Source organism: Lepidochelys kempii, chromosome 2 (assembly GCF_965140285.1).
Source record: "Lepidochelys kempii isolate rLepKem1 chromosome 2, rLepKem1.hap1, whole genome shotgun sequence".
NCBI lineage: Eukaryota > Metazoa > Chordata > Testudines > Cheloniidae > Lepidochelys > Lepidochelys kempii.
Genome location: NC_136381.1, coordinates 233033308 through 233059997, shown reverse-complemented (window position 1 = coordinate 233059997; position 26690 = coordinate 233033308). Strand labels below are relative to the sequence as shown.

The following is a 26690-nucleotide window of genomic DNA, read 5'->3' as shown; positions in this document are numbered from 1 at the left end:
AAAATTATCATGGGGAAATAGTTTTTAGTTTGTGTAATGACTCATCCACTCCAAGTCTTTATTCAAGCCTGATTTAATGGTGTCCAGTTTACAAATTAATTCCAGTTCTGCAATTTCTCATTGGAGTCTGTTTTTGAAGGTTTTTTTGTTGAATAATTGCGACTTTTAAGTCTGTAATTGAGTGTCCAGGGAGGTTGAAGTTCTCCAACTGGTTTTTGAATGTTATAATTCTTGATGTCTGATTTGTGTCCATTTATTAAGTGCACCAAAAGTAACATGTATTACATTCTGAAATTACATTTCATAAAGCAAATGTGAATTGTCCAGACTCTCTCTAGTAGAAAACTAGAGGTGTGTGTGCTTTTTCTGTATGAACTTTATTTCGACTGAGTGAAAAAGATTTGTGACAGCTGGTTTGGAGTCTGTGATATCTTAAATGTTAGAACTAGATAGTTTCCCCATAATCTTAGGCTTCATGGCACCCGTTTTAGCCCGTTGATTTCATTAAATCATTTATCTTACATAGTTACTGAATTACAGTGCTTTAATTAAATGTGTCTTAGACATTTAGGAATAGTTTATTTGAATAGGTCATTTAATTATACTTTATCTGTAAGAAAGTATTAGCTGAGTTAGCAAGGCCATCTGTAATGCCTTTTAGTTCACTCACACCGAATTGTTCAGATAAAGACTTTCAAGTGCTGTCTAAATAAGGAAGAAGCCTTGGTAAGGTTAAGTTTAATGAAGGACACCAGAGAAGCATACACCCTCGACAAGTGGTAGAACATAAACCATTTGCTGCAGCAGTGGGCTTTTTCAATTTTTACCCCCTTGTTTTTCAAAAATATTAAAAAATAAGAATGCCTGTCCTTCAGGATTTCAGGGAAGATGAAAGCGAGGAGGAGGAAGAAGAAAGGGTGGGTGGCAGTGATAACTTTGAAAAGGTGCTCACTTCTTTTTTCACTGTTTTAGTTTACTGATATTGAAATGCTTTCCCTTTCCTTTATAGGTGTTCCTTAAGCCTGTTATTGAGGACAGAAACATGGAACTGGCCAGAAGATGCACTGAAAATATAAGTGATGTAAGTGACTGTAACCATTTGTGTCCTTCAATTATATTGCTTTCTTCTAAAGGTTTTATTTGTATTATTCTTATTTCTTCAGATTTATAAAATGTAGCTATAGGTGCCCATCCTAGGTTCTGGGTGCCTACTCAATAGATTAAAACATACAAAAGAATATAAATGGGCCCCAGGAATATGTGTATGAGGAAACTCCATTAAAATGTTACAGAATCTCATGAAGGCACTCAATTAACAAATTCCAAATGAGTTGTTTTAGAAATATAATGTATGTCTGCATTTGGCATGAACACCTTGGATCAGATCCGTAGTGGGCATAAATTGGAGTAGCTCTGTTGGCTTCACTGAAGTAATATCAGCTTTATGTCAGCTGAGGATCTGGCCCCCCTGAGTGAATTATGAAAGTGAAGCTTTGAGCTTGAGTTTGTATTTATTGCGGTGCCCCTCCTGGAAACTTGAATCCCAGGAGGAACTTTGCAACTGTGCACTAATTGGGGTTCTGTTTTTGATTAGACACAGAGTGACAGCTCTCCTTCATGGACTAAATATATATGGTGACTAACAGCAAAACAGCCCATTATATAGGAGATGGTGATTTGCCTCTAAAATAATCTTTCCAGCCAACTCTAGGCTGGGATGTTTTGGCAATTGATTGATTAGTAGGACTGCAAAGTGCGGGCTGGTTCATCTTGTATTGTAACATGGTGCATAAACTTATCGTAGCATTATTATCCAAGGTGAATAAGTATGTTGACCTTATGAGATTAATACATGCAGAAACTAGAGTATAGAGGATGCAGAAAATTCATTACTGGAGGACATTTATTAGGAAAGAATAGATGGCCGCTAGAAAAATGGTACATCTGGAATGTTTAGGAGCTGCTATGCTGGGAAGAGAATGCAGCTTGACAGGGTCAAATCTTCTCTTTTGCCCGAACACTGTGTGGGAATACTTAAATCTTGGTGTGGGCTGAATATTGGATATAGCCTTAAGAGAAGCCAGTAAGGTGATTACCCAGTAACATCAAATTATCTTAAGAGGTAGTACAGACTATTAATATTTTTATCAAAGGTACTGATGGTTACCCATGTGTTTTTGTTTGGAAATGTACTGTATATGACACAATACCTGTGAAGTCAGGTAAAAGCCAAAGTAAAAATGAAGCATTAGGCTGACCTGAAATCCATTTATTGTTTCCGTACTACTTATTTCTAGATATGATTGCTGTTATAAAGGCAAAAAAATACCCTGAACAGTGTTGATAAACTATTTGTTTTAATTAGAAAGGAATTACTATTGAAAAGTGTATCATTGGTGGTCATGGTGGCTGTTGCTGCTGTTAATCAGTTGATAAATATTGTGGAGATATCTTTCTTTGATTTTTCTGTGAAGGTTTAGGGGCTAAGATGAATAAATGAATTAAAATGAGGTTTCAGACCCTGTAATTGTTCAAAGATGTTGCTTTTGCTGAAAGACTGTGTTAGATTTTCACTGAGATATGTGAAGCTTTCAAAGGATAATGATTTCTGTATGATATTATTATAAGAAATGCAATGGTCCAGAACCAATATAATTTAAAAGGGAATTCTCCCTATTAATATACTAAAATGGAACCCGCATTTTGGGCCTGATCCAATGCTCACTGAAATCATTGGATGTGTTTTTATTGGCTTTTATGGGTATTGGATCAGGTTCAAAGTGAATTTTTTTAATCCCCCCAAACCTTCACCATAATTGAATTTTCACTATTACTAGAAAAGTTCTACAGTACTCAGGGAGAAAATTTCCCCTATCACTATACATCTTCATTCTAGGAATCGTGCCAGAACCTCTTGACCCTTTTTGGTTACAGGGGAGACACACAGCTGTGAAGGGTTTCTCGGGGGATTGTCTTCATTCACTTCTGGCAGCACCTGCTCAAAGTTTGGGAATAGAGCTCAGTGAATATTCCAGTTTGCTTTTGGATCCAACCATATTCATAGTTCTTTACATTTGCTTTTTTTTTAAACGTTTGTGCAAAGTACTTTTTGTTTGCATGACTGTTTAGGGAGGAGCTATTATTCATGCAAATATGGAAATAGATTAGTGTATTCACTTGGTAATGAACAAAGTTGTACTTGAAAACCTGTGTGTGTGTGTATAAATGTAAATACATGCCCAAGTACATGCACTCAGAGGTTTCAGACCCAAATTTGCTCATTACCATGTAGAAAGGAAAGGGACTGGAAATGAAGGTAATATGTATAAGTCCAACATAAGTGGGTTTCAGTGACTTTGTGTGGCTTGCAGTTTTACCCTAAGGTGACCTTGTGACAGCAGCTCATGACCTTGTGACTACAAGGCTGGGTTATTCCCTTTCCTTCCTTGCAAGGCTGTCAACACAGATACTCTGTCAGAGTGCAATGGCATGATTGTTCATGGCTTGAGATACTGTGATCATATTATGTTCACCCTGAGTTCTTTATAATCTGACTTTAAATTGGCACTGTTATTTTTAAAGCCCTTTACGGCATGCAAGCCTTGGGTCTTGTATGAGAGGATATCCGTTCTCATGTTCCACTGTTTAACAGAGTTCAAGATGCCTTTAATTCTCACTTACGTTGGACTTATGTGTGTTACCTTCCTTTCTAGCCCCTTTCTTTTCCACATTTAAATTGGACCCCTTAATTTGTTGTTATTGTTTGTATTTTAAAAGGGGACACAGGGTGGTGTTATGGGGAAAGTAGGAAGCTGAATAAAGTTATTAAGCAAATTATCATAGTCCTTTCTGTAAAAGGGAAATAGCTTGCCTCTTGAATCATCATACTGCATTTCATATGTGCATGTTACTAATGTTTCTTTATCACCTGCAGCAAATTCCCTTTAAACATAATGCTACTTACCATCTAATTTGCCACATACTGTAGTCCAAATTGTAGTTCTTCTAATTCAGCATCTCCTTGCCATCGGCTGGACATGGTGAAGATTAGATCCTGCCAGGACTTTAATTACTGTTTTTCTCAATTAATAGTGTTTAATGATGGTTAATAAAAATTAATAGAAAATGCATTTGTTGCAGTTCAGGTTTCTTTTCTTTTCTTTTAACTACAAAAGAATTTGAAGTACTACACTATGGTTCTGAGAATTGTCAGTAGACTGGAGACAAAAAATTATTTATTGTTGGTTAAAATGAGAAAAGTAATTACGACACAGTTAACTATTGTTTCAAGCTGCTTTTCTCAGTATTGGATAGAAAATGTGGATGCATGATAAACTGTGTCTTAATTAAATCCTCATTGAATATCTCTTTGGTCTAATGTTTCAGAGTTTGACTTTTCATCTTAAGATTTATATCCAGTTTGAAACAAATTGTTCAGGATATAATTTGTTGTTGTTAAAAGCTAATACTAACCAATCTACAGTATACCAGTGTTTCCAGAGCCAGATTCTGCCCTCAGTTACACATGTGCAACTCTACAGACCATATCCATATGACTTCAGTAGGGCTGCATTGGTATAACTGACTGAATTGGATCTGGCAGAATTTGGTCCGTTTGACTCTTCTTTTGCAATTGTAGCCCACAACTACTCAGTGTAGTAGTTGTGCAGAACTGTTGTGCCTAAATGTGAAAACTTGTCATTTAAACGTTATATTTTTAAAATGGAAGCAATTTGAAAAACAGTATGAAGTCATTAAGGGCCCAATCCAGCTCTCGTTGAAATCAATTTAAAGACTCACATTAACCCCAGTGGAAATTGGCTCAAGCCTTAAATTGTGATATATAAGGTCATGTTTTCCCATAAGAGGCCAATTTATCCAAAAAGGGGCCTTAAAAATCAGTATATCTTTGTCAACATCTGAATAAAAATAATTCACAGTGAATTTGAGGGAAAAATGTATACCTGTATATTTACCTAAGTGGCTGCATATGCAACTTAATCTTAAAAAGTTGTAAGTATATTTTTATCATATTTCAAACAAATTCACAGGAACAATAACTTTCACTTTATTGATGGATTAGAGCTGTAGTAGGATGGTTTCCTGTTCTGAACACAGTGTCACTGTTTTATTTTACACACTATATCATACATACATCCATAGCTTATACTAGTAGGCTGTTTAAGAGTCTTGAAGTGTGAAAGTTACATTTGTGTGTGTGTACACATATGTAGTGGAGATGCAAAACTGTTACTTTTGAATGTTTTCCTTCAGTATGGTACCTAGAGAAAAACTCAAATTCCACAGCAAGTCATAGATTTTCTGCTATTAACTTCAATAGCAATTGATATAAAGTAGCAGAATAGAAAACTATTGTGAATATTACTGTTGAAATCTTTGATTCCCATTTGTTGTAAAACAGAATTGTGGTGGTTTTAATATCCTGTGAAATAAGAGTCAAAGAGACACAAGGCCAAATGCAGAACTGGTGTAAAGAAAAGTATTTCCACAGAAGTTAGTTGAATTATGACCAATTATATCAAGGTCGGATTGTCCCAATGGGTTTATAATTATTAGTTAAAATTATACAAGTATAAAGGACACAAAAGGTATATATTTGGCCTGAGATTTTCAGAGGAGCCTAAAAAAGTTAGACATCCAACTACCATTGAAATTCAATGGGATTTGGGAGCCTAAGTCCCAAAGGAAGAATTTTTCATAATCATATCTTGTGAGGTCTAAGAGATCCAGTCATCCTTGCATAATACTTTGTAATGAATAGGAGGTCACTTGCAGGCAAAAATTCACACTTCGCCAAATTAATATTTTACTCATCCAAATTTTAAACCCCAAATTTGAATAAGAATATAAGCTTCTATGCTCATTTCTTCCAGTCATTGCTTGTATTCACCACATATCCCCACCATTTATGCTTCAGAAACTTCTTGCCTACTTCATACATATTTCAAGTGCAAAAATGTCACTACAGTATTCCGTATGTCCTTTTTCATCTTCCAATTGCTTGATGCCAATTGATGCAAAAATGTCTGTAGCAGAACAGAACATCTAGGATCAAAACCTAATGTGAAGATCCTGTCTTATGTCCTGTCATAATTACCCACTCAAATCTTGCGCTCACAACCAGCACATTCTGATTGGGGCTTCTAGGAGCTGCCAAAATAAAACTAGACAAATTTCCCGTATTTCAAGCAGGTGACCATGAATGATATCACTCTCCTGAGGCTAACACAGAGAGATAAATCATAGAATATAGAACATCAGGGTTGGAAGGGACCTCAGGAGGTCATCTAGTCCAACACCCTGCTCAAAGCAGGACCAAGTCCCCCAATTTTTGACCCAGATCCCTAAATGGCCCCCTAAAGTTTGAACTCACAACCCTCGGTTTAGCAGGCCAGTGCTCAAACCGCTGAGCTATCCCTCCCCCAAATGATGTTGCTTGAATGGCACCAAAGCCCGGGCCCATTCACTGCAATGCTTTGTTCTGCAATGATTCTAGACTACTTGCTACTGGCTTGGCGTGGTAAAGTGTCCTACCATGTAGTTCGGAATAAGGTGCCCTCCCCAGAAACCTTTTGCAAAGGCTTTTAGAGTACTCCAGGAGAGTTTCATGGAGATGTCCCTGGAGGATTTCTGCTCCATCCCCAGACACATACTTTTCCAGTAGCTATAGTGGCCGCGAATGCATCCCAAGTCTTCAGGGCAAATTAATCATTAAACACGCTTACTTTTAAACCTGAATTATATTGACAAAGGTACACTCACCAGAGGTGCCTTCTCTGGCTTCATGGTCTGGGACCCCGCCTTAGGAGGGTTGGGAGGATACTGGCTCCAGGGTGATGAACAGTTCCTGGCTGCCGGGGAGAAGGGATTCTCCGCTTGCCTGCTGTGTGCTATCTTCAACCTCCTCCTCCTCCTCATCCACAAAATCCTTATCCTTATTATGTGAGACTCCCCCCTTGCAGGTGTCCACGGACAGTGGTGGGGTAGTGGTTGGGCCCCCCCCCTAGAATTGCATGCAGCTCATCATAGAAGTGGCATGTATGGAGCTCTGACCCGGAGCGACGGTTTGCCTCCTTTGTTTTTTGATAGGCTTGGCTGAGCTCCTTAATTTTCATGTGCCACTGCTGTGTGTCCCTGTTGTAGCCTCTGTCCATCATGCCCTTGGAGATTTTGGCATATATATTGGCATTTCATCTTTTGGAATGGAGTTCTGCCTACACTGATTCTTCTCCCCTTACAGTGATCAGATCTAGTACCTCCCATTCGGTCCATGCTGTAGCTCTTTTGCGATTCTGGGACTGCATGGTCACCTGTGCTGATGAGTTCTGCATGGTCACCTGTGCTGATCAGCTCACCACGCTGGCAAAACAGGAATTGAAATTCAAAAGTTCCTGGGGCTTTTCCTGTCTACCTGGCCAGTGCATCTGAGTTGAGAGTACTGTCCAGAGCGGTCAGAATGGAGCACTCTGGGATAGCTTGTATGATTTAGTTGGGGATGGGATGATTTAGTTGGGGATTGGTCCTGCTTTGAGCAGGGGGTTGGACTAGATGACCTCCTGAGGTCCCTTCCAACCCTGATATTCAATGATTCTATGATAGCTCTCGGAGGCCAATACCGTCAAATTGTGTCCACACTACCCCAAATTTGACCCAGCGAGGTCAATTTTAGCACTAAACCCCTCGCCGGGGAGGAGTACAGAAATCGATTTTAAGAGCCCTTTAAGTCGACAAAACAGGCTTGGTCGTGTGGATGGGTGCAGGGTTAATTCGACCTAAATTCGTAGTGTAGACCAGGGCTTAGAGACTAACATTCTCTAAGGTGCCACAAGTACTCCTCATTCTTTTTGCTGATACAGACTAACACGGCTACCACTCTGAAACCAGTCTTACCATGGAGTTACAGACAGTCCCCTTAGACTCTCTAGTCTATCTTGCTACCCAGACAAACTGGATTTAGTAATAAATGGTCACTTGTCTTACACCAAAAATCACATCTCATTCAGGTTGCTTCTAGTTCCAAGAGACCAGTCATTTACCCCAAATCAGTTGGTACCCTAGCTCTTATACCAGAGACAGCGACTGTAGCCAATCCTGTAATAAACTATCTAAAATGTTATTAGGTAGGAAAAAAGAAATAAGAGAGTTGTTTATAGGTTAAAGCAAGCAAATGTATACACACATATGAGTTACCATCTAACTCCTAAGAGTGACAGAGTTGTAGTGATCTGTCAAGTCAAAGTGTCTGTCAGGGCAAACCCAGAAGGCAGTCCCTGGGGATTTCTGGCTTCAGTTTAGAGTCTCTGGCTCTGTCAGAGTTCAAACAGCCAAAAAGATTTCCTTCATTCGGCTTCCAAGTCCACAGGATGAGCTTCCTTGCACACAGCATATTCCGGGTGTGATAGGGCCATTAATCAATCCTTTGTACTGCAGTATTTCTTGATGGCCCATCTAACTTCGATAGTCCTTCTGGATGGGCATAGGATGATTCCCATGCATGGGTTCACAAGTTCAGAGCAAACCTTTTCAAAACTATAAAGCAAAACTTACATATTTTCTTAGCATGGAATACCGACATTACAAGTGAGATTAATGCGTAAAGCAATTTACAAAGATTTCATATAGTCTAAATACATTCTTAAAAGACTACTTATTTTGACTCAAATAGTCAAAAGACTACTTATTTTGAGCAAAACGAACACAGAAGTGAACTGGTCTGGTCTCCAGCTATGAGTTTGTTAGTTCTTAGCAAATGCCTGCAGTCTTGGCAAGAGCTGGCATCTGGCCTGACAGTGTCACAGGCTGCATCATGGAATATTTCTTACCTGAAAATTTCCTTTCTGTTAGCAACATCTCCCTCAGTTTTACCCTCCCTAATGGTTCATTAGCCAAGGGGTCAGCTTTTTAGTTGGACAATTACTGTGCAGACAGTTGCCTGCTGTACAGTTAATGAGTTAGCATTTGATGATGATGATAGTATCTGTACACAAGTTTTAGAATGACTCATCTGTGGCAAGCGGGAGAAGGAGGCATGGCCAGCACATGCTGTGCTGCAATTTTGAACTGCCTCTGGAAATTGCTGAGTGAAGGGGAGCAGGCATAACAGAATTGTGGGAGATGCTACTTACAGAAATTATGGGGTAAGAAAATTTTTATTTTCTATTGCTCAGGCTGTGTTGCTTCTGTCAGCAAGTCTTCAGTGTATAAATGCAAGGTGCTACAGTGCAGAGTGTGAAAATGAGGTTAGAGAGATGAGAACAGAAGAGCTTATGTCTAAATAATTCACTTTACATTGAACCATATTGATATCAATATTGAAAGAAACTTCAAGCAGTTAAGGTTGCTTAAGTGGAATACCTATCCACACACTTCCTTAAAAACAAGGAAAGTTCAGTTGAGCTATCCTTCTTTAAATGTATGTTAATCCTTTCACATTACATTCACCATCTTCACTAACTTATTCTGTCCCTCTATAAATAAGTCCCATTCACCTCCAGCATAGTCAGTAACACCATACGCATTCCTCGCAATCACACTGTAACACAAAACATTAACTCAGACCACAGCAACAATAACATAAATATTCGTTAGTTATCTGTATCTCGATAAAGCCTATGATGTGGTGGTTTCTCATGGGAAAGTATGAGTTGAGACTTTATTTTTGTTGGGTTTCTAAAATAACTATTTTAGGGAAAGAAGATCCATTGCTTTGTTTTGTCATCCTCCACCCCCACCTTGGTAGCAAAAATGATCTCCTGTGTGTGTGAAAAAGACTTTAGGAATGAGCTTATGACTTTTTTTTTCTGCCTTCAAGAAGAGTCTGACAACTGCACTACACAGCTATCTAGAAGACCTTGACTTCAAATGCTAGAGACTTTGGGGACAACATTTTGAAACCTGCCCCTCAGAATTTATTCATGGATCTTGGATACATAAAAACTGTAATTGCATGTTGTCAAGGTTCCTTCCCCACTCTGAACTCTAGGGTACAGATGTGGGGACCTGCATGCAAGACCCCCTAAGCTTATTCTTACCAGCTTAGGTTAAAACTTTCCCAAGGCATAAACTTTGCCTTGTCCTTGAACCGTATGCTGCCACCACCAAGCATTTTAAAGAACAGGGAAGAGTCCACTTGGAGACGTCTTCCCCCAAAATATCCCCCCAAGCCCTACACCCCCTTTTCTGGGGAAAGCTTGATAAGAATCCTCACCAATTTGTACAGGTGAACACAGACCCAAACCCTTGGATCTTAAGAACAATGAAAAATCAGTCAGGTTCTTAGAAGAATTTTAATTAAAGAAAAGGTAAAAGAATCACCTCTGTAATATCAGGATGGTAAATACCTTACAGGGAAATCAGATTCAAAACACAGAGAAACCCTCTAGGCAAAACCTTAAATTACAAAAAGACACAAAAGCAGGAATATACATTCCATTCAGCACAGCCTATTTTACCAGCCATTAAACAAAAGGAAATCTAATGCATTTCTAGCTAGATTACTTACTAACTAACAGGGATTGTGAGGCTGCATTCCTGATCTGTTCCCGGCAAAAGCATCACACAGACCGACAGACCCTTTGTTCCCCCCCCTCCAGATCTGAAAGTATCTTGTCCTCTTATTGGTCATTTTGGGTCAGATGCCAGCGAGGTTACCTTAGCTTCTTAACCCTTTACAGGTGAAAGGGTTTTGCCTCTGGCCAGGAGGGATTTTATAGCACTGTATACAGAAAGGTGGTTACCCTTCCCTTTATATTTATGACACATGTGTTGTGGGAAAATAAAGATTTTGTATTTGCAATGTTTGTGTATAGAAATTGAGAGGCTGTTTTTAGTACTTTTGACATGAAATCAGGTGGAGAAAACTCTCTTCAATACCCCCCTTTCTTTCAAGATACTACAGGAATTGCAAGTAGTGGGTGACAGTACACTGTAGGTATAACAAATAATCCTGTCTTTTTCATATGTCATATAAAAGATTTTGTGATTTTTTTTACATCATCTAGGTGCTCAGTGAACAAGTTTAAGTTTCTGTTATAACTTGATCTTCTTGCTGTTGTAGGTTTCTATTTGACGTTATCTGAGTGGTTTTTCTCTGTGGCTTACTTTGTTACATGATGTGGTGTTTACAAGCCACTTGGCACAGTATTTTAGTGTTCTGTCCAAATGAGTAGAATAAATCTAAAAAGGTAATTGTCTTTTTCTATTTTTAGGGTTAATTTAAATTCATTTTTTCTCTTTGTAGATCCACTATAAAGAAGAGTATGAAAAATCTAAAGGCAAGTTCACATTTGTATCTGACACCCCTCAGTTAAAACATGTGAAAAATATGAGTGCTTTTATTTCTGAGGTAAGATATAAAAGATTGCAGAATATTCTTCAGTACTTAGTTACCAGTAAAAAAGCCCACTAAGTTGAATATTGCGATTCTTGAGGGGGTGGATTGGGGAGTCTATTCATATCAAATAGCAAGAGAATCCAAAAGTTTTAGTGGGTTATAGGAGTGTCACTACTGTATACAGTTTAAGTGTATAAAGGTAATGTAGTATTGTATAGCACCTTTCTTCTAGGATCCCACATTGTTTGACAAACATTAAATGTAAATAGTTCTGTGAGAGTAGACCCCTTGTGAGCTAATGGACCCGCTCATTAGCCTGGGATAAACAATCAGCCATGCTTGGTTCTGTTTATGGTCTTTCCCCCAGGGCTCTGTTTATTCTCCAACTCAAAACAAAAAGAAATATAGAACAATTAGAAAAGCAATAGTCCTGGTCTTGACTGGAATTGTGGGATCCTCTGGCCTCCAGTAACTAAAGGGTCTGGACTTGCCCTCTTGAAGCCTTCTGCTGCAGCCACAGGAGACTGTGCGCTCAGCTGTCTCCTGGTCTCAGACTCCCTCATGGAGGTGGGCTCTTCATTGATATCCTCCGGTGGGAATCAGACCCAATCATTAGCTGCTGTCCTGCTAGGTCAGCTGATTCCCTGCACCTGCCTGCTGGGCTTCCCTCCAGAACAGTGCCAGTTGGTCCCTACTCCCCCCAGCCCCTGAAGTGGTAGACCGCCCTGTTACACTCCCTTTCACAGATGGATGGACCAAGAGAAATCATTATTATTTGTTGTTTGTATTACAGTAATGACTAGGGCTCCATTGTGCTAGGTGCTGTCCAGATACATAGAAATGGATAGTTCCTGCCTTGAGGAGCTTACAGTCTGAATAGCAAACAAAGAATAAGAGAAAGGGATAATAGGAAATATTATCTTACAAGTGGAGAACTGAGGCACGGATCAGGTAAGTGGCTTGCTCAAGGTCACCCAGGAAGTTTGTGCTGAGCTGGGAATTGAACCCAAATCCTAGTCCATTGCCTTAACCACAAGGCCATCTTTCCTTCCTAGTGGCTTTGCATAAGACCATACAGTGGCATACCTGGTATCAAATTCTAAGTATACTGACTCCAATTCCTACTTTCCATACTTACTAGACCAAATAAATGAACATCAACTCTTAACTGCACGCTATAACTATCATGGGCCACATTTTAACTCACAGTGGAAAAGTTTTCTCTCTCAACTCAAACTCCAGTAAAAATGTTTATAATTACATACTATACATATAGAACAAAATTTATTCGGAGTGTGGAGTACCTGTGCAAGGTCCCTCCATGCTACTTGGAGTGGGGAGAAGGACCAATGATGAAGCTGCCACGTAGTGCCCCCTTATATGCCATAGAAAGCTCCTCTTTTAATCTGCAGAGGGTAGCACAAAGTCCTTAGGCTGACATGAGAGAGTGGGAGCCTCTCACTGTTTCTGGGCTGGGGAGTTGATTTCACCCCTTCTGTACTCCCCACTTCTTAAATTTCCTTTCACCCTCCACCCCGTTGCTTTTTCCTCAATCTCTCTCCTCCTCGTCCCCACCCAACCAATTCTTTCAAAAAGAAACTCTTTCAACATACCACAGAACTTATTTTAAAGGGTTTATTCTTTCTGGAGTTCATCAGCTGAAGTAATGTCTTAATTCTGACAGTATCTATTGCTTTACATTTTGGGAAGAGCATATTACTTGTGTCAGGGGGTGGCATATTTTTCACTCTGGCAAGTAGGTTCAGTTCTTGGGCCAATGAGTGTTAGGTACATTTTTCGGTCTGGGTGAGTCTGTAAATGTATGCATGCATACACACATATATGCAAGGTGCTACTGAGCCAAAAATATAGATTTCAGAAACGATTAGACCACCTCTTATTGACAACCACTTATGTCCTGGCGCTAGGAAGAAATGTTCCTGAAGGCATGTTGTTGCATGAATGTATTTTTGTCTATTTTGGGGGTGGAGAGTGAAAACTGGGAAGGGAGCCTTAGCAAAAGGAGTCAGCATATTACTGAGAATCAAAAGATCTGGGTTCCATTTCTGGTTCTGCCACTCACTCTGTGAGAATTTACAGACTCACACAGACTGTGGCAAAGTCACTTAACCTCTGGGTGCCTCAGTTTCTCATGTTTTGTATATAATAAACTGTGTCCAGTTATTCATATCTGAACTGAGATTTTTATATAATTCACATGCATTCCATATATTTTCTCTGAAACTTCAGTGCTGATTAGTTGTAAGTCTAGATCAAACATAAAAGCATATGTTTGCTGCTTTACTGACATTTATCTTCATGTGTCAGGAATAGGTAGGATAACTCACAAGTGGAATAACCATAATGGAGTTATTCTGAATTTTCTCATTCAAACATAAATGATATAACTGAGATAAGACATCATATAGCCTATAGAAGCCAAATATATGTGAAGCTGTTGCTGTTTTGTGCTATGTTGTTTAGTATCAAACGGCTACAGCATGTGGTGTTGCTGATTGTTAATAAAAGAACACTTAAAGATTTAATATATAACAAAAGTAAAAAAAAATGCTTTTTGTTTCAAAAGTTTTTTAGAGTGCTGTTTAGGTAACATGTTTTGTCGCAGTGGTTGAATACGATAAAGTGTTAGCTGACTAAGATTGTAAATTGCTGACCTCTAGTGTTCCATAGCCTTTGTTGGAGAATGTAGGTATTTTTAATATTGTATTTAGGCATCTTTTGTCAACTCACAAAAAAATCTGGGAAAAACGAATTTTCTGTATTTTAAAAAACAATAATTCATGGGAATAACCAGAGTAATAAATAATTAGACATGGTCCAGTTGGTGCATGTCAATTAAATATGATAATGCATTTAAGATGGCATATTCCTGATATCAGTGATTATTTTTAAAGATTATTTTATTAATTTAAAATTCATGCTCCTGACATACTTTGCTTCAGAGACAAAAACGGAAGCAAGCCAACAATTCTGTACTATGCTTCTGGCTTGCATCACTCTGTTGTGAGAAAGTTGCCATTGGGTTTTCTGTGCTTTGGTAATGATGCTTAGAAAATGCTAGCTTTGAATGGTAGTGAAAACACAGGAGAAATAACAAGAAATTTTAAAACAATATTTGATGTAGAAATCTTAAGTAGAAATTAATAAACAAATTGTTGTCTTCATATTCTTGTATTTGCCAGTGAAAATTAATTAGTGCCTCTTATTGAGTGTCTCAGTGTTCCATTATTTGTTTCTCCACTGAACACAATGTGCAAAACTCCAGAAAAATGAAAATATGTAGATAATTTTGCTTTTTGGATCAAGAAGTGAATTAATAAGTGGCATATTTTTTTACTGACTTTGCTTGCCTCATTCAAGGCTTCCTTCAAAATTTCTTCAATTTTAACTATCAGGCACATTATAGTGATTCATGGATTATATACACTAATCTGAAATATAAAGTGATTTGAAAATAAATGTGTATTCTTAAATTACTCTATAAGACTTTTCTAGGTCTTTTCCAGTACAAAGTCCTTTTGTACCATTTTACTTCAAAGTAAAACAAAGTGATTTGTTTAGTTACTATGTGATTCTCTTTGAAGTAATTCCTGCATTTTTTTGTCTTTTTTTCTTTCTAGACAAAGTACAAAGGATCTGCTAAAAAAGACCTTTCCAATTCTCTGTATAAGCAGATGCCAGCCACAATTGACAGTGTGTTTGCAAGAGAAGTTACACAGCTTCAGAGCAAGGTAAAGTTTAAAAAACAATTATTTTTAGTTTTTACAGATTAATTATGCAACAGAACACTACTACCCCCAGTAGCTTTAAACTGATATTTTATTACATATATGATTCACAGGATCCATTTCTCAGCTAGTGTATTGGCGTAGCTCCATTGATTTCAAAGGAGGTACTGCATTTTACATCAGCTGAAGATCTGGCTCATTATGTTTAGTAAATAGCATTTGAAAAACAGTAAGTCATTCATCAATGCATACATTAATTATTCCATAAGATGTTGTTGCATAATGTACGTAAAAGAAGACAAATCAAAATTATGTTGCAATCTACATGATCCAAGTGCCATATTGGCATTGTAAGATTTTTATCAACTCCTTACTGATAAACTCACAGCCTAAAAATATAGCGGTCTGATTTTCAGAGGTGCTTGAGAACCCATATCTCCTACTGACTTCAGTTGAAATTGCAAATGTTCAGCATTTTTGAAAATTAGGCTATACATTTTCAGTGTTATTCATCAGATTCCTACCAGTTTGAGATAGAAGGCCTGACTTCATTATTTAGTCGATGTTTTTTTGCCAAAGCTCAATTGTTCCCTGCAGTCTATTTTAGTGCTTTCTTTAGTCCAGTTGTGTCATTCAGATGGCATTGAGGGTAGAAAGCACTTAAGAACCCAAACATTTTTCTTGTTGGAACTCCACAAGGCTAAATAGCAAAAAGTTGGTTTTGAACTTGTGCATTAAATCAGGGGTTCTCAAACTCGGGGTTGGGACTCCTCAGGGGGTCAAGAGATTATTACATGGGGGATCATGAGCTGTCAGCCTCCACCCCAAACCCTGCTTTGCCTCCAGCATTTATAATGGTGTTAAATATATTAAAAAGTGTTTTTAATTTATAAGGGGGGGTCACACTCAGAGGCTTGCTATGTGAAAAAGGTCACCAGTACAAAAGTTTGAGAACCACTGCATTAAATGGATATCTAGAACTAATGCTGTCTACCCACCAGGTATTTGCACATTTTAGGTATTGCTCCCCCCACTTTCCATCTTAAACACATTTTTGAGACTCTTTTGAGACCTACCAGACCAGCAAAAGCAAAAAGCATAACATGATGCAGCTTTCAAGTACCTGAAGGGGGGTTCCAAAGAAGATGGAGCTCAGCTGTTCTCAGTGGTGGCAGATGACAGAAAAAGGAGCAATGGTCTCAAGTTGCAGTGGGGGAGGTCTAGGTTGGATATTAGGAAACAATATTTCACCAGGAGGGCGGTGAAGCACTGGGAATGGGTTACCTAGGGAGGTGGTGGAATCTCCATCCTTTGAGGTTTTTAAGGCCCGCTTGACAAAGCCCTGGCTGGGATGATTTAGTTAGTGTTGGTCCTGCTTTGAGCAGGAGGTGGAACTAGATGACCTCCTGAGGTCTCTTCTAACCCTAGTCTTCTATGATTCTATGAAGCAAAACCACACTGCCTATTCCATATTACATAAAATAAGTCAATCATACTACAGACTGATGTTCTATGGAAGTACTTTAAAGACTGTAACCATTCCTTTTGCAAATGAAAGAAAATGTTCATAGTAAAAGGAAACACTGAAATTAGATGGAGGAAATAGGTTTTGCTTTGTAAACTTAATTATCAAGTCAGCATTCAAAACTCCACAATGGTGGCAATGTTTCAGTCATGTCTGTAATAAGCAAATGTATTAATGTGAATTATATTTTACCTCTACTAGTTTGAAACAGAATACTTAGTGCAGTAAGTTAATTCAGAACAGTAACTAAAATGACATCAACATGACATGTCATTATAACATGATTAATTATAAGACTAAGTAGTGTTGTTGTAGTCACGTTGGTCCCAGGATATTAGAGACACAAGGTGGGTAAGATAATATCCTTTATTGATCTGACTTCTGTTGGTGAGAAAGACAAGCCTTTGAGCTTACACAGAAGATATTACCTCACTCACCTTGTCTCTCTGATTATAATAGTTACAGTTGAAATAAATTATAGATTGTAATAGTGATAAAGTAATAAAATTGTATAATGCTTTTTAAACACTTGGTTTGATTTATAAAGCATCAGTTAACTAGTTTGCCATGGGACTCACTCCTGGATCCATTCCAAATGAGAATATTATACAGAAATTATGTTTTCATATTTCATGTACAAAATCATGTTCTCTTACACACCAGTGATGTTAAGGAAAGGATCTGAGACTAAAAATAAAAACATTTGAGTCAGGAAAAAAAATCACAAAAAAAATCAATAGGGCTGCCCTTTTCTTATGACATTTATTGAAGATTTTGCCCAGCCATTCAATATTCCTAAAGAAATAAATAAGCAATACAGTAGGTGCCATGCTATGTCACCAGTGCTTCCTTTGAAGTTTATAATATCCCCTTTTAAGTGTACACACATTATAAATCATAATAGACCATAAAACCGAAGACTGCTGATATATTTTTCCAACTTGTGTAAATCAATCCATCCTATAGAAAAAACCTGAGAAAGTGGTAAAATGACTTAAAAAAAAGTTTCAACTCAAGAGTTTTCAAGAAGGGGAAGAGGAGGTGGGGTGGTTACTTTGTTACAGAGCTGAATTTGAAATTGCTGTGAAGGAGCTCCTGAGGTATTCTCTCCTGGAAAATCTTCTTTACAGTATCCGAATCTAATCTATATTGTGTCTATCATTGTGGGATCTAGGAAGCAAATACAAAGTTTTTAAGCTTCAGTTTAGTCATGGTAGGATGATATTTGCTGCTGCTCCTCCCTCAGTGGGGTTATAGTTCAGTAGGCTGTCATTTTCTCCAAGGGACAATCTAAGATGGGGAATGGGAGGGAGGGTTCACTGGCCATTGTGCTACCACTTGTGTTGTGGAAAGGCTGTTAAAAACAGGGTGAAAAAGCTGTGCTCTCTTTCTGAAGGAGGTGATTGTTGGACCGTGATGGGGGTTGATTATAAATTTTAGACAATTTCCATGCTGACAGTAATAATTAGACTCATTTGTCCAATGTTCTGAGTGGGCCAGAGATTACTTGGGGAAGTTGCATGGAAAATTCCTTGGTTTCAGACCGGACAGTGGCACCTAGAGAGGCCACTGCCCACCTACAATCACCTTTCCCTGAACTCTGTGGGGGGAAAGCCTGGCTCCACTAAAGTCACTGACAAAACTCCTATGGACTTTAGTGGAGCCAGATTTCACCCTGTAGAGTTCTAGCCACATAATATTCATATGGAGGGGGTTCTACCATACTTGAGAGAGGGCATGATTATATGTTCTACTATGCTTCCTGTGCTTGCTGTTCAGGTTTGGCTGTATTTATACTTTTGCTTCCCTGTGTGATATACAGCGGAGGCACAAATGTGACCAGCTTTGTTGGCTTTTATAACAACCCTTTTTACTCTTTGTTTTTCAATGTCTGGAAAATGGAAATCCATTCTAGCAAAATTTTAGAATTTTTGAAAACTTTTCCTTCCTGAATTGGAACAAAAAGTAAAAAATGTGAAATTTTCATGTGAAGGGATTTCTAGAAAATTTTCATTTGGGGGGAAATGAAACAGAATTTTTTGGCTTGTTGGCTATCCATCTGGAAAGTTCTTATCAATTTTACTTTCTCCCTGCAGGCAGAAAGTGGAATTGAGATGAGCCTTCCAGCTGAGCAACCAGGGAGCCATCATTTTGACTTTTCCATTGGAAAAATAGACATTTTCTAGCAAGCTGGAATTTTCCCACAGAAAATTCTGATTTTACAAAAATGGCATTTTCCACTGGAAAATTCCCCATGAACTCTAGTTTTGTGCCTTGTCTTTTTCAACGCTGAAAAACAACTATGAGACCCCCTTCCCCAACATTTTTTTAAAAAGTATCACACACAAAGATAAAGCATTTCTAATGGCTCAAGGAAGGAAATGATGTAAGGAACATCATTAAAGATTGTACACATTCCATCACTTTGTTTCTACCATGACAAAAAAATTGTGCTGGTTATTCCTTATCTGGAAAAAAAAAGGACCCAAAGCAAATTGAAGATTAGGGCATGTCAGCAGACAATTTAATTTTCCTCTTTTGAGCAGTTGCTACATATGGATGTTTAATAATATTTTCTGCTTGTTTTTGATGATGATGATAAATCAAGTGAATCTTAAGTCCCAGGTTTGACTTCCAGGAGAGTCATAGAGCATGGACGTAATTTCTTTCTAATAAACAGAGCCCTCCTGTTATTTTAAGATGTGCTGTAAGTGGTTTCTTGAGCTTTATTGCACCATTGTAATGTAATTTATTGAGACCAAAACTGGCATCCAAGTTTGTAAAGGTTACCCTTCAATTTTATGCTTGGTACCCATATTACACAATGTTAAACTGTTAGGTATAACTCTTAATGCTTTTGTTATGGTGAAGTATGTTGTGTCCATAATTTTCTCTCTGCCTGAAAAGCAGCAAATAGTAATAGCCCAGCTGGCTATTAGTTATAATTCTGTATTCAAACGCATATCTGGTAACTTAATTCTTTCACGGACATATTACATGCCATTTCCTCTACTACTGCGTGCACGTTTTATATATATTCCTAGATCAAAAACAGAAAACCCAACAACGACAAAACAAGCAACAATAACACTAGGTTAAATTGGTGTCAAGGTTGAGGGTTCATATCAGTAACTTAATGATAAATGTAAAGGTAAAAATTATTTTAAAACATTGTAATTATGCAAAAACAAGCATTAGTAACTCAGGAAATTCGGAGTTAAGGTTAAACTTGAAAGAAAACTAAATATGTTAAGTATGGAAATGCATAGCCAGGGTACCAAAACAGTCTTGACTCTGTCCTATATTGACACTATGGTGTGGGAGGAGAGAGAGCTAAAACTTATTTTATCTATACAAATCGGTTTAATCTCTGGCACAAACTCTAAAATGCATTCATCATAATGTATTGTTATTACATGGGGCAGAGTTAAGGCTTTTTGTAGGACCTGTAATCTTTAATCTTTCTGTAAAGCACATTTATTGTGCTATATACTAATGTTTAAAAATAAAAACTAATATGCCATAGCATGGAAAATTTATATGAAATAGGAAGAAATTTATAAACACAAGATAACTTACTGTAGATAAATAACATGTTTCCAAGAATACTGGTGAAATTGACATTTCTAGAACTCTTTCAAACTTGATTATCCATATTATGGGAAATAGTTTATGGATATATGATCTCTTTGCACTCCAGATGGGTAGATTACATTAGATGAATTTTTGGCTTGTTCCAATGAAAAATAATTCTGTCATTCTATATCTTGCAAAATAAAATATTACATTATTACATAGAATCATAGAATATCAGGATTAGAAGGGACCTCAGGAGGTCATCTGGTCCAACCCCCTGCTCAAAGCAGAACCAATCCCCAACTAAATCATCCCAGCCAGGGAGTTGTCAAGCCTGACCTTAAAAACTTCTGAGGAAGGAGATTCCACCACCTCCCTAGATAACCCATTCCAGTGCTTCACCACCCTCCTAGTGAAAAAGTTTTTCCTAATATCCAACCTAAACCTCCCCCACTGCAACTTGAGACCATTACTCCTTGTTCTGTCATCTGCTACCACTGAGAACAGTCTAAATCCATCCTCTTTGGAACCCCCTTTCAGGTAGTTGAAAGCAGCTATCAAAGCCCCCCTCATTCTTTTCTTCTGCAGACTAAATAATCCCAGTTTCCTCAGCCTTTCCTCATAAGTCATGTGCTCGAGCCCCCTAATCATTTTTGTTGCCCTTCGCTGGACTCTTTCCAATTTTTCCACATCCTTGTAGTGTGGGGCACAAAACTGGACACAGTACTCCAGATGAGACCTCACCAATGTTAAATAGAGGGGAATGATCATGTCCCTCAATCTGCTGACAATGCCCCTTACATAATTAAGATAAATGGAGAACACTGAGAAAGGAGATTATAAAGAATACAGCTGTCAAGTTGCAAGCTAAATACATTTCCACTGAGCTACTGAAAAAGCTTTGTTTTCATAAACGACTGGATGCTGTAGTGCAATTAACATACAGTTCATCACATTGGTAGCTTTGGAGCTACAGCCAACATTTCAATATAAAAAATGAAATGTTGGACCAGCAAAGTGGATGGTGCTACGTGGATACAACAAAGTGGATGATCCTATTTTGGAAGCAATCTTGGGACTTATTCTTCAGACGGGCTAGTGTTGGAAACATCATGAAAGCGACTCCCTGCGAGGGAGGGGTAGAGGGAAAATATTTCTGTATAGCATGTTTTATACCTTTTGATAGCGGATTACAAAAGTAGAGTGCTATTATAGTCAGGGCCGGCTCTAGGCACCAGCAAAACAAGCAGGTGCTTGGGGCGGCACATTTCTAGGGGCGGCATTCCGGCACCGGCCAAGCCGCCCCTAGAAATGTGCCCCAGCTTGCCTTTGCTCCGCCTCTGCCTGCTCCCCGGAGCGCGCTGCCGCCGCTCTGCATCTCTCCCTCCCTCCCAGGTTTGCTGCGCGCGAAACAGCTGTTTGTTACAGTCACTGTGTCGTGCAGCAAGCCTGGGAGGGAGAGGGGAGAAGCCGAGCGGCGGTGCACTCTGGGGAGCAGGTGGAGTGGAGGTGAGCTAGGGCGGGAGGTTGGGGGGGAATGCGGCATGCCCGGGGGAGGAGGCGGGGCCGGGGATTTGGGGAAGGGGTTGGGAAGGAGCGGAGTTGGGGCGGGGCAGCACGAAAAAAAAGCGGGGGCGGCCGAATTTTTTTTCTTGGGGCCGCAAAAATTCTAGAACCGGCCCTGATTATAGTCTTGTTGGGGGCTACTTGCTTTGCCAGCCGCAAAATGTAATATACAATACAACAAGATAGTGGCTCAGATTTTTGTTTTGCTATAAATTTTATCTGGTTTTTGTTGTTGTTTTCTGAGGACAAAGCCATCTTTGGTTTTACATCCTTCAGAAATATGGCACATTTTATGTTTTCCATGTTTTGGATTTGCATTAATATGGTAGTATGACAAAAAAGCTACTTTTCACATTTATCTTTGATCTGTGGATCTTCTTGTTACACTATATAGTCAGTGTAGGTACTTTATATCCCCTTGGGTGCTTGATTTGTGGTTCTCCTATAGAATCCTCGTGCCTTGCAAATAGCCAAGATAGGATATTTCCACAGATTTCCAATACCATATATTTAAATAGTCCAGGGCCATGTTCTTAGGTGCTATTTTCTCGAGAATTTTAGGGTATTATCTTCTTTGTATTGAGGATTTTAGTTTCAAATCATCCTTCTCCTGATCAACTTTCAACCTTATTGTTTTAGTATTTGCTGTTTTCTCATGGATTATTTTAATGCTTGCTATAGAGAGCTGTTTGAAAACACATCTCTTTGATGCTTGTTTCTTCTTCAGGCATCAAAACCTGGTAAATTTTCTAAATGTAAGCATAAAAGCTTATGTTAAGGATAGGTATATTGTAAGCTTTTCACATGTTTGGTGGACGTGTATGTATATATACACATGCAGTACTATGAAAGCTGTAGGACTGCTTGTTTGGCTTAATTTCTACTACAAAAATAAGCAAACTAGTTCATATATTCAAGCTAGTGTCATTTTCCTTCAAAATAGTGATTAATAAATTTAAGTATTATCCTTTTAAAATGATACCTGCTATTTTATCTGTCTTTATCTACATCTTGTTAAGGTACTCTACAAACAGAAACATGATGCTGAAAAAGGGACATCAGATTATGCACATATGACAGAGCCCCCAGATGTTAAGCATGCTATGGAAGTCAGTAAACGCCAGAGTAATGTAAGTACTCTCTTCTCTTAATTTATTACATTGTTGCAGTAGTGGTCGAGTCTATTTACTGCATATAAAATGTTCATGTTATATTTCAGTGTTCCATGGGGTTTTATTTAGCTTTCTAAAACCATCCATATATATATGAAAAGTAAAAATATGTATTTAAAAATCACTGGGAGCATAACCTCTGTGTGTGTGCGTGTGTGTAGGTTAAGCGTCAAAGTATTTTTAAGTACCTATTTTTATGCTAGATCATAGAGGAGGAGTTGTCTGTTATGCCATTAGTTTTTAAATTTGTTTTAAAGAAAAGTTCCCTGAATTTACATTTGCATATTTTATACTTTAAAACAGCATATTTATTTATGCTTTATTTATGCAAAACACAGAATGGCTTCTATGTCTTTGAGTGTCAATCTTCATACACATGAGTAAGATTATTCACAGGAGTAATCCTAAAGAGTTCAATTGAACAATTCATGAGCATATTTGCAGAATATGGACGTGTGGGTGCAACAGTGTAATAGATGGTAAAATTACTGATTTTTCAGGGGACTGCATTGGAGTCACTGAGGAGTAGAATTTGTCCCCATAGTTTTTTCAAAAATAAGTTTCCATTGCTGTTTTACAAATAAATTTATGAAAGAGTTGTTTAAAAATCTAATATATTTTATGGATGCTTTGTTAGCTTTTTACATTTCTCTCAGCTTAGACAATAAAATAGCATTATCACTTTATTTAAGGTTTTGACTGTGTAAATTTGGTTTCAGTTTCATGTTCTCATACACTAGTTCAATGCTGCATTTTTATGGTTGCAAATGCTAGAGAAATATTTATTTTGATTGAAAAACATAAATACAAAAAACAATTTCAAGGAAAAAAATCTGTTGGTCTTAGGTTTTGCAAAAGCTTTATTTATACTAAACTTGAATTTTAGGCAAAATTTGGCTAGAATAATTAGGTCGCTTTAAGGGAATGTAAAAATGATGAGATAAACCAAAAAGTAAGGACATTTAAAGGTAAGGCTAAGTTGGTCTTTTGTACCGAGGTACTGGAGTCATGTCAGGTCAGCATGAGATATTCTGCCCTTTCTGCTTTTTAAACAAAGCTCTCATGCTTTTTTAAAAGATCTGCTCTAGGAATTATTATGGGGAAGTTCTATGGCCTGTGATATACAGGTCAGATTAGATGATCACAATGGTTCCTTCTGGCCATGGAATCTACGAATATGTTTGTTACATACCTTAGGAAAAATGAAGTTAAGGCCTTAATTCTGAATGTCCTTTTTTATAAATTTGTGCTGGCATTTTAACAATAGCTTAATCAACGCTGTCCACTTCAAAATGTAACACAACCCTTAGGCTAATTCCCAGATGTTTAAAACCTTGAGAGCTGGTCAGCAACTAAGGGCATGTCTACACTTACCTCTGGAGTGATTGATCCAGCGGGGGTCAATTTATCGTGTCTAGTGAAGATGCGATAAATCGACCACCGAGCACTTTCCTGTCGACTCTGGTACTCCACCGGCGGAAAAGCATAGCCGGAGTCAACAGGGGAGTGTCAGCAGTCAGCCTACCGCAGTGAAGATACTGCGGTAAGTTGCTCTAAGTACACTGACTTCAGTTATGCTATTTTTGTAGCTGAAGTTGCGTAACTTAGACCAACTTAGCTCCTTCCCCCCCCCCCAGTGTAGACAAGGCCTAAGAGGCTGTTGGGAGATTTCAGGGGGGTATTATGCTGGGAAGAGGAAGGATTTCTACTGCTGGGACATATGTGTGAGCTGCGACTCCCAAGAGTAAGTCACAACCAGCCCTGCTTTGCCCTCTTGCTTGAAACCTGCCAAGCTGTGCCTCCTCTTGCTTTTGGAAATCACCAGGATGTCAGATGAAGAGAGGGTATGAAACGGGGCATAGCTTGAGAGAAGATGCCAGTGGCTCTGGAAATGAACTTGCAGCATAAAACTCTCTGCCCATGGAGATGGGGGTCCTTTCCGGTCCTCAGTAAGGATGGTGAAAGGAGTGTTGCAGATGTGGAAGGGTTTTATTGGGGCTAGGGAAAGAAACAAGAATGGGAAAAGAGATGGGATCCATGATATGTGAGGAGTTGAGGAGAAGTACAGGAGAGGGGCTTTAGGTTCAAAAACTATCATCATCTGTACTTAACTATCCTTTGAATTTTAATTATAATTTGTAAATCCACAGTCCAGAACAGCCCCTCTTTGTTCCCACAGCTGTGCGTACTCCTGTTAACAGCATTAATGAAGGCAGTGTGCAGATGGGGAAGTAAATAAAAAGCAGTCGTGCTGTCTCCATTCGTGCTATAAACACAGCACAATAGAAAGTTTGTTAAATAAAGGAGAACAAACACAGAGGAGAAAGATGTTTTGTTATGATACTGTTTAACAGAATATTAAAAATAATGGAAAATGTGGGGGGAAAATTCAGCCTGAACAAACCAGCTTGTTGCATCCAGTTCACTGTTTTTTTCTTGTTTGCTAATATAGAGCTAAGATGGGGTGGAGATATATTTTTATTGCCCGTGAGAAATGGGGTATGTAACACCAGTTATGGTTACACACCTACTGTGTGTAATTACTGGGCACCATGCTGAATATTTGCTTGGGGATTTCTCATTTTGTGAGAAAAGGTTTAATTAAGAACCACATGAGGCTTCCCATTCAACTCTGAATCTGGAAGTTTGTTAATGGACATATTAAGGATTCCAAATATGAAGCATCTGTCTCTTGGAACTTAGGCTGTTTGTAGAATCGTTGCTTTGAGGAGAGTGCAGTGGTAGAGGGAAACTCTTGCAGGAATAGGAAGACAAAGCTCTTTTATCCACCACTCAGTACAGTATACCTAAGAGAATAGAATGTATGTTTACTTACAATGGTCTGCCAATTCAATTCAACCTTTACATGCAGGGTTTACATCTAAAAGGATTAGGATGTGTTTAAGACTATTTACTCAGTTTTAAAATAAGACTGACATTTATACTCAACTGTGTGAAATGTGCAATTTCCTTTAAAAATGAAGATTGGATTCCACTTACAATACATTTGTGCTGACAATTTGAAACTGGGATGTGCTGTAGGCCTTCACACCACTTTGAATAACATTAACACCCTGCTCAAGTGTGGGTTGAAGCTGCATAATAGAGAAATACTGTAAAATCTCCTGAACAATGTGATCATTTGTAAAACGAAACATTTTCTACCTTTTTAATACTTCTACCAAAGAAAATCACTCTCCACAAAGTATAAAAGAAACATTTTTAGCTGTAGGAAATATACTTGCAATATTATTCTAAGCACTGTTCAGTGTTGGAATGAAAGTATGTTTGTTTAATGCAGACTATTTCTCTATAAATTGTGTTTCTGTTACATACAAGTTTGTGTGAAATGAACATTAACAGTCTGACTTCATCACACAAATGCCGTGCAGTTTGGAGAGAGACTGCCAGTCTATCCTATATATACATTATGACTGTATGTGGAGCCATCCTTTTATCTAATCCAAAATTTTCCAAACCCTGGACTGTAGTTTTTGCTGGTGGTCTATAGAGATCTGGCTGGTCACATGGTACAGGCTCCCCCTCTTTCAAGTTGAGAAAAACAGAACAGATGGGAGGGAGAGAAGAAATGAATAGCAAAAGAAGACAACACAATTAACTTTTTCAGAAAAGGAGAAAATCCTTGTTCCGGTTAGGTAACTGTAGTTGCCATAGGGCAATAAGATGCAACTGGTTTGATGGGTGGGTGGCGGTGAGTTACAACTGAAGGAAGAGGTGATCCTCAGACA

At 38.3% G+C, this 26690-nt stretch overlaps 1 protein-coding gene across 32 annotated transcripts in view; it reads left to right on the top strand.

Annotated features, from left to right (window-relative positions):
- Nucleotides 1–26690, top strand: part of NEBL (nebulette) — a 455293-nt gene that overhangs the window by 285866 nt on the left and 142737 nt on the right. For 19 of the 32 annotated variants that reach the window (XR_013635418.1, XM_078851808.1, XM_078851807.1 and 16 more), the window contains 4 exons: nucleotides 1010–1081; nucleotides 11261–11365; nucleotides 14995–15105; nucleotides 22789–22899. The exons of the other annotated variants lie outside the window; for them this stretch is intronic. Coding sequence is in view for 18 of the 19 variants with exons in the window: in XM_078851808.1 (XP_078707934.1) it covers nucleotides 1010–1081; nucleotides 11261–11365; nucleotides 14995–15105; nucleotides 22789–22899 (399 nt within the window). In the remaining variant the exon portion in view is untranslated. The remainder of the gene's footprint in view (nucleotides 1–1009; nucleotides 1082–11260; nucleotides 11366–14994; nucleotides 15106–22788; nucleotides 22900–26690) is intronic. 32 annotated transcript variants of the gene reach the window in all.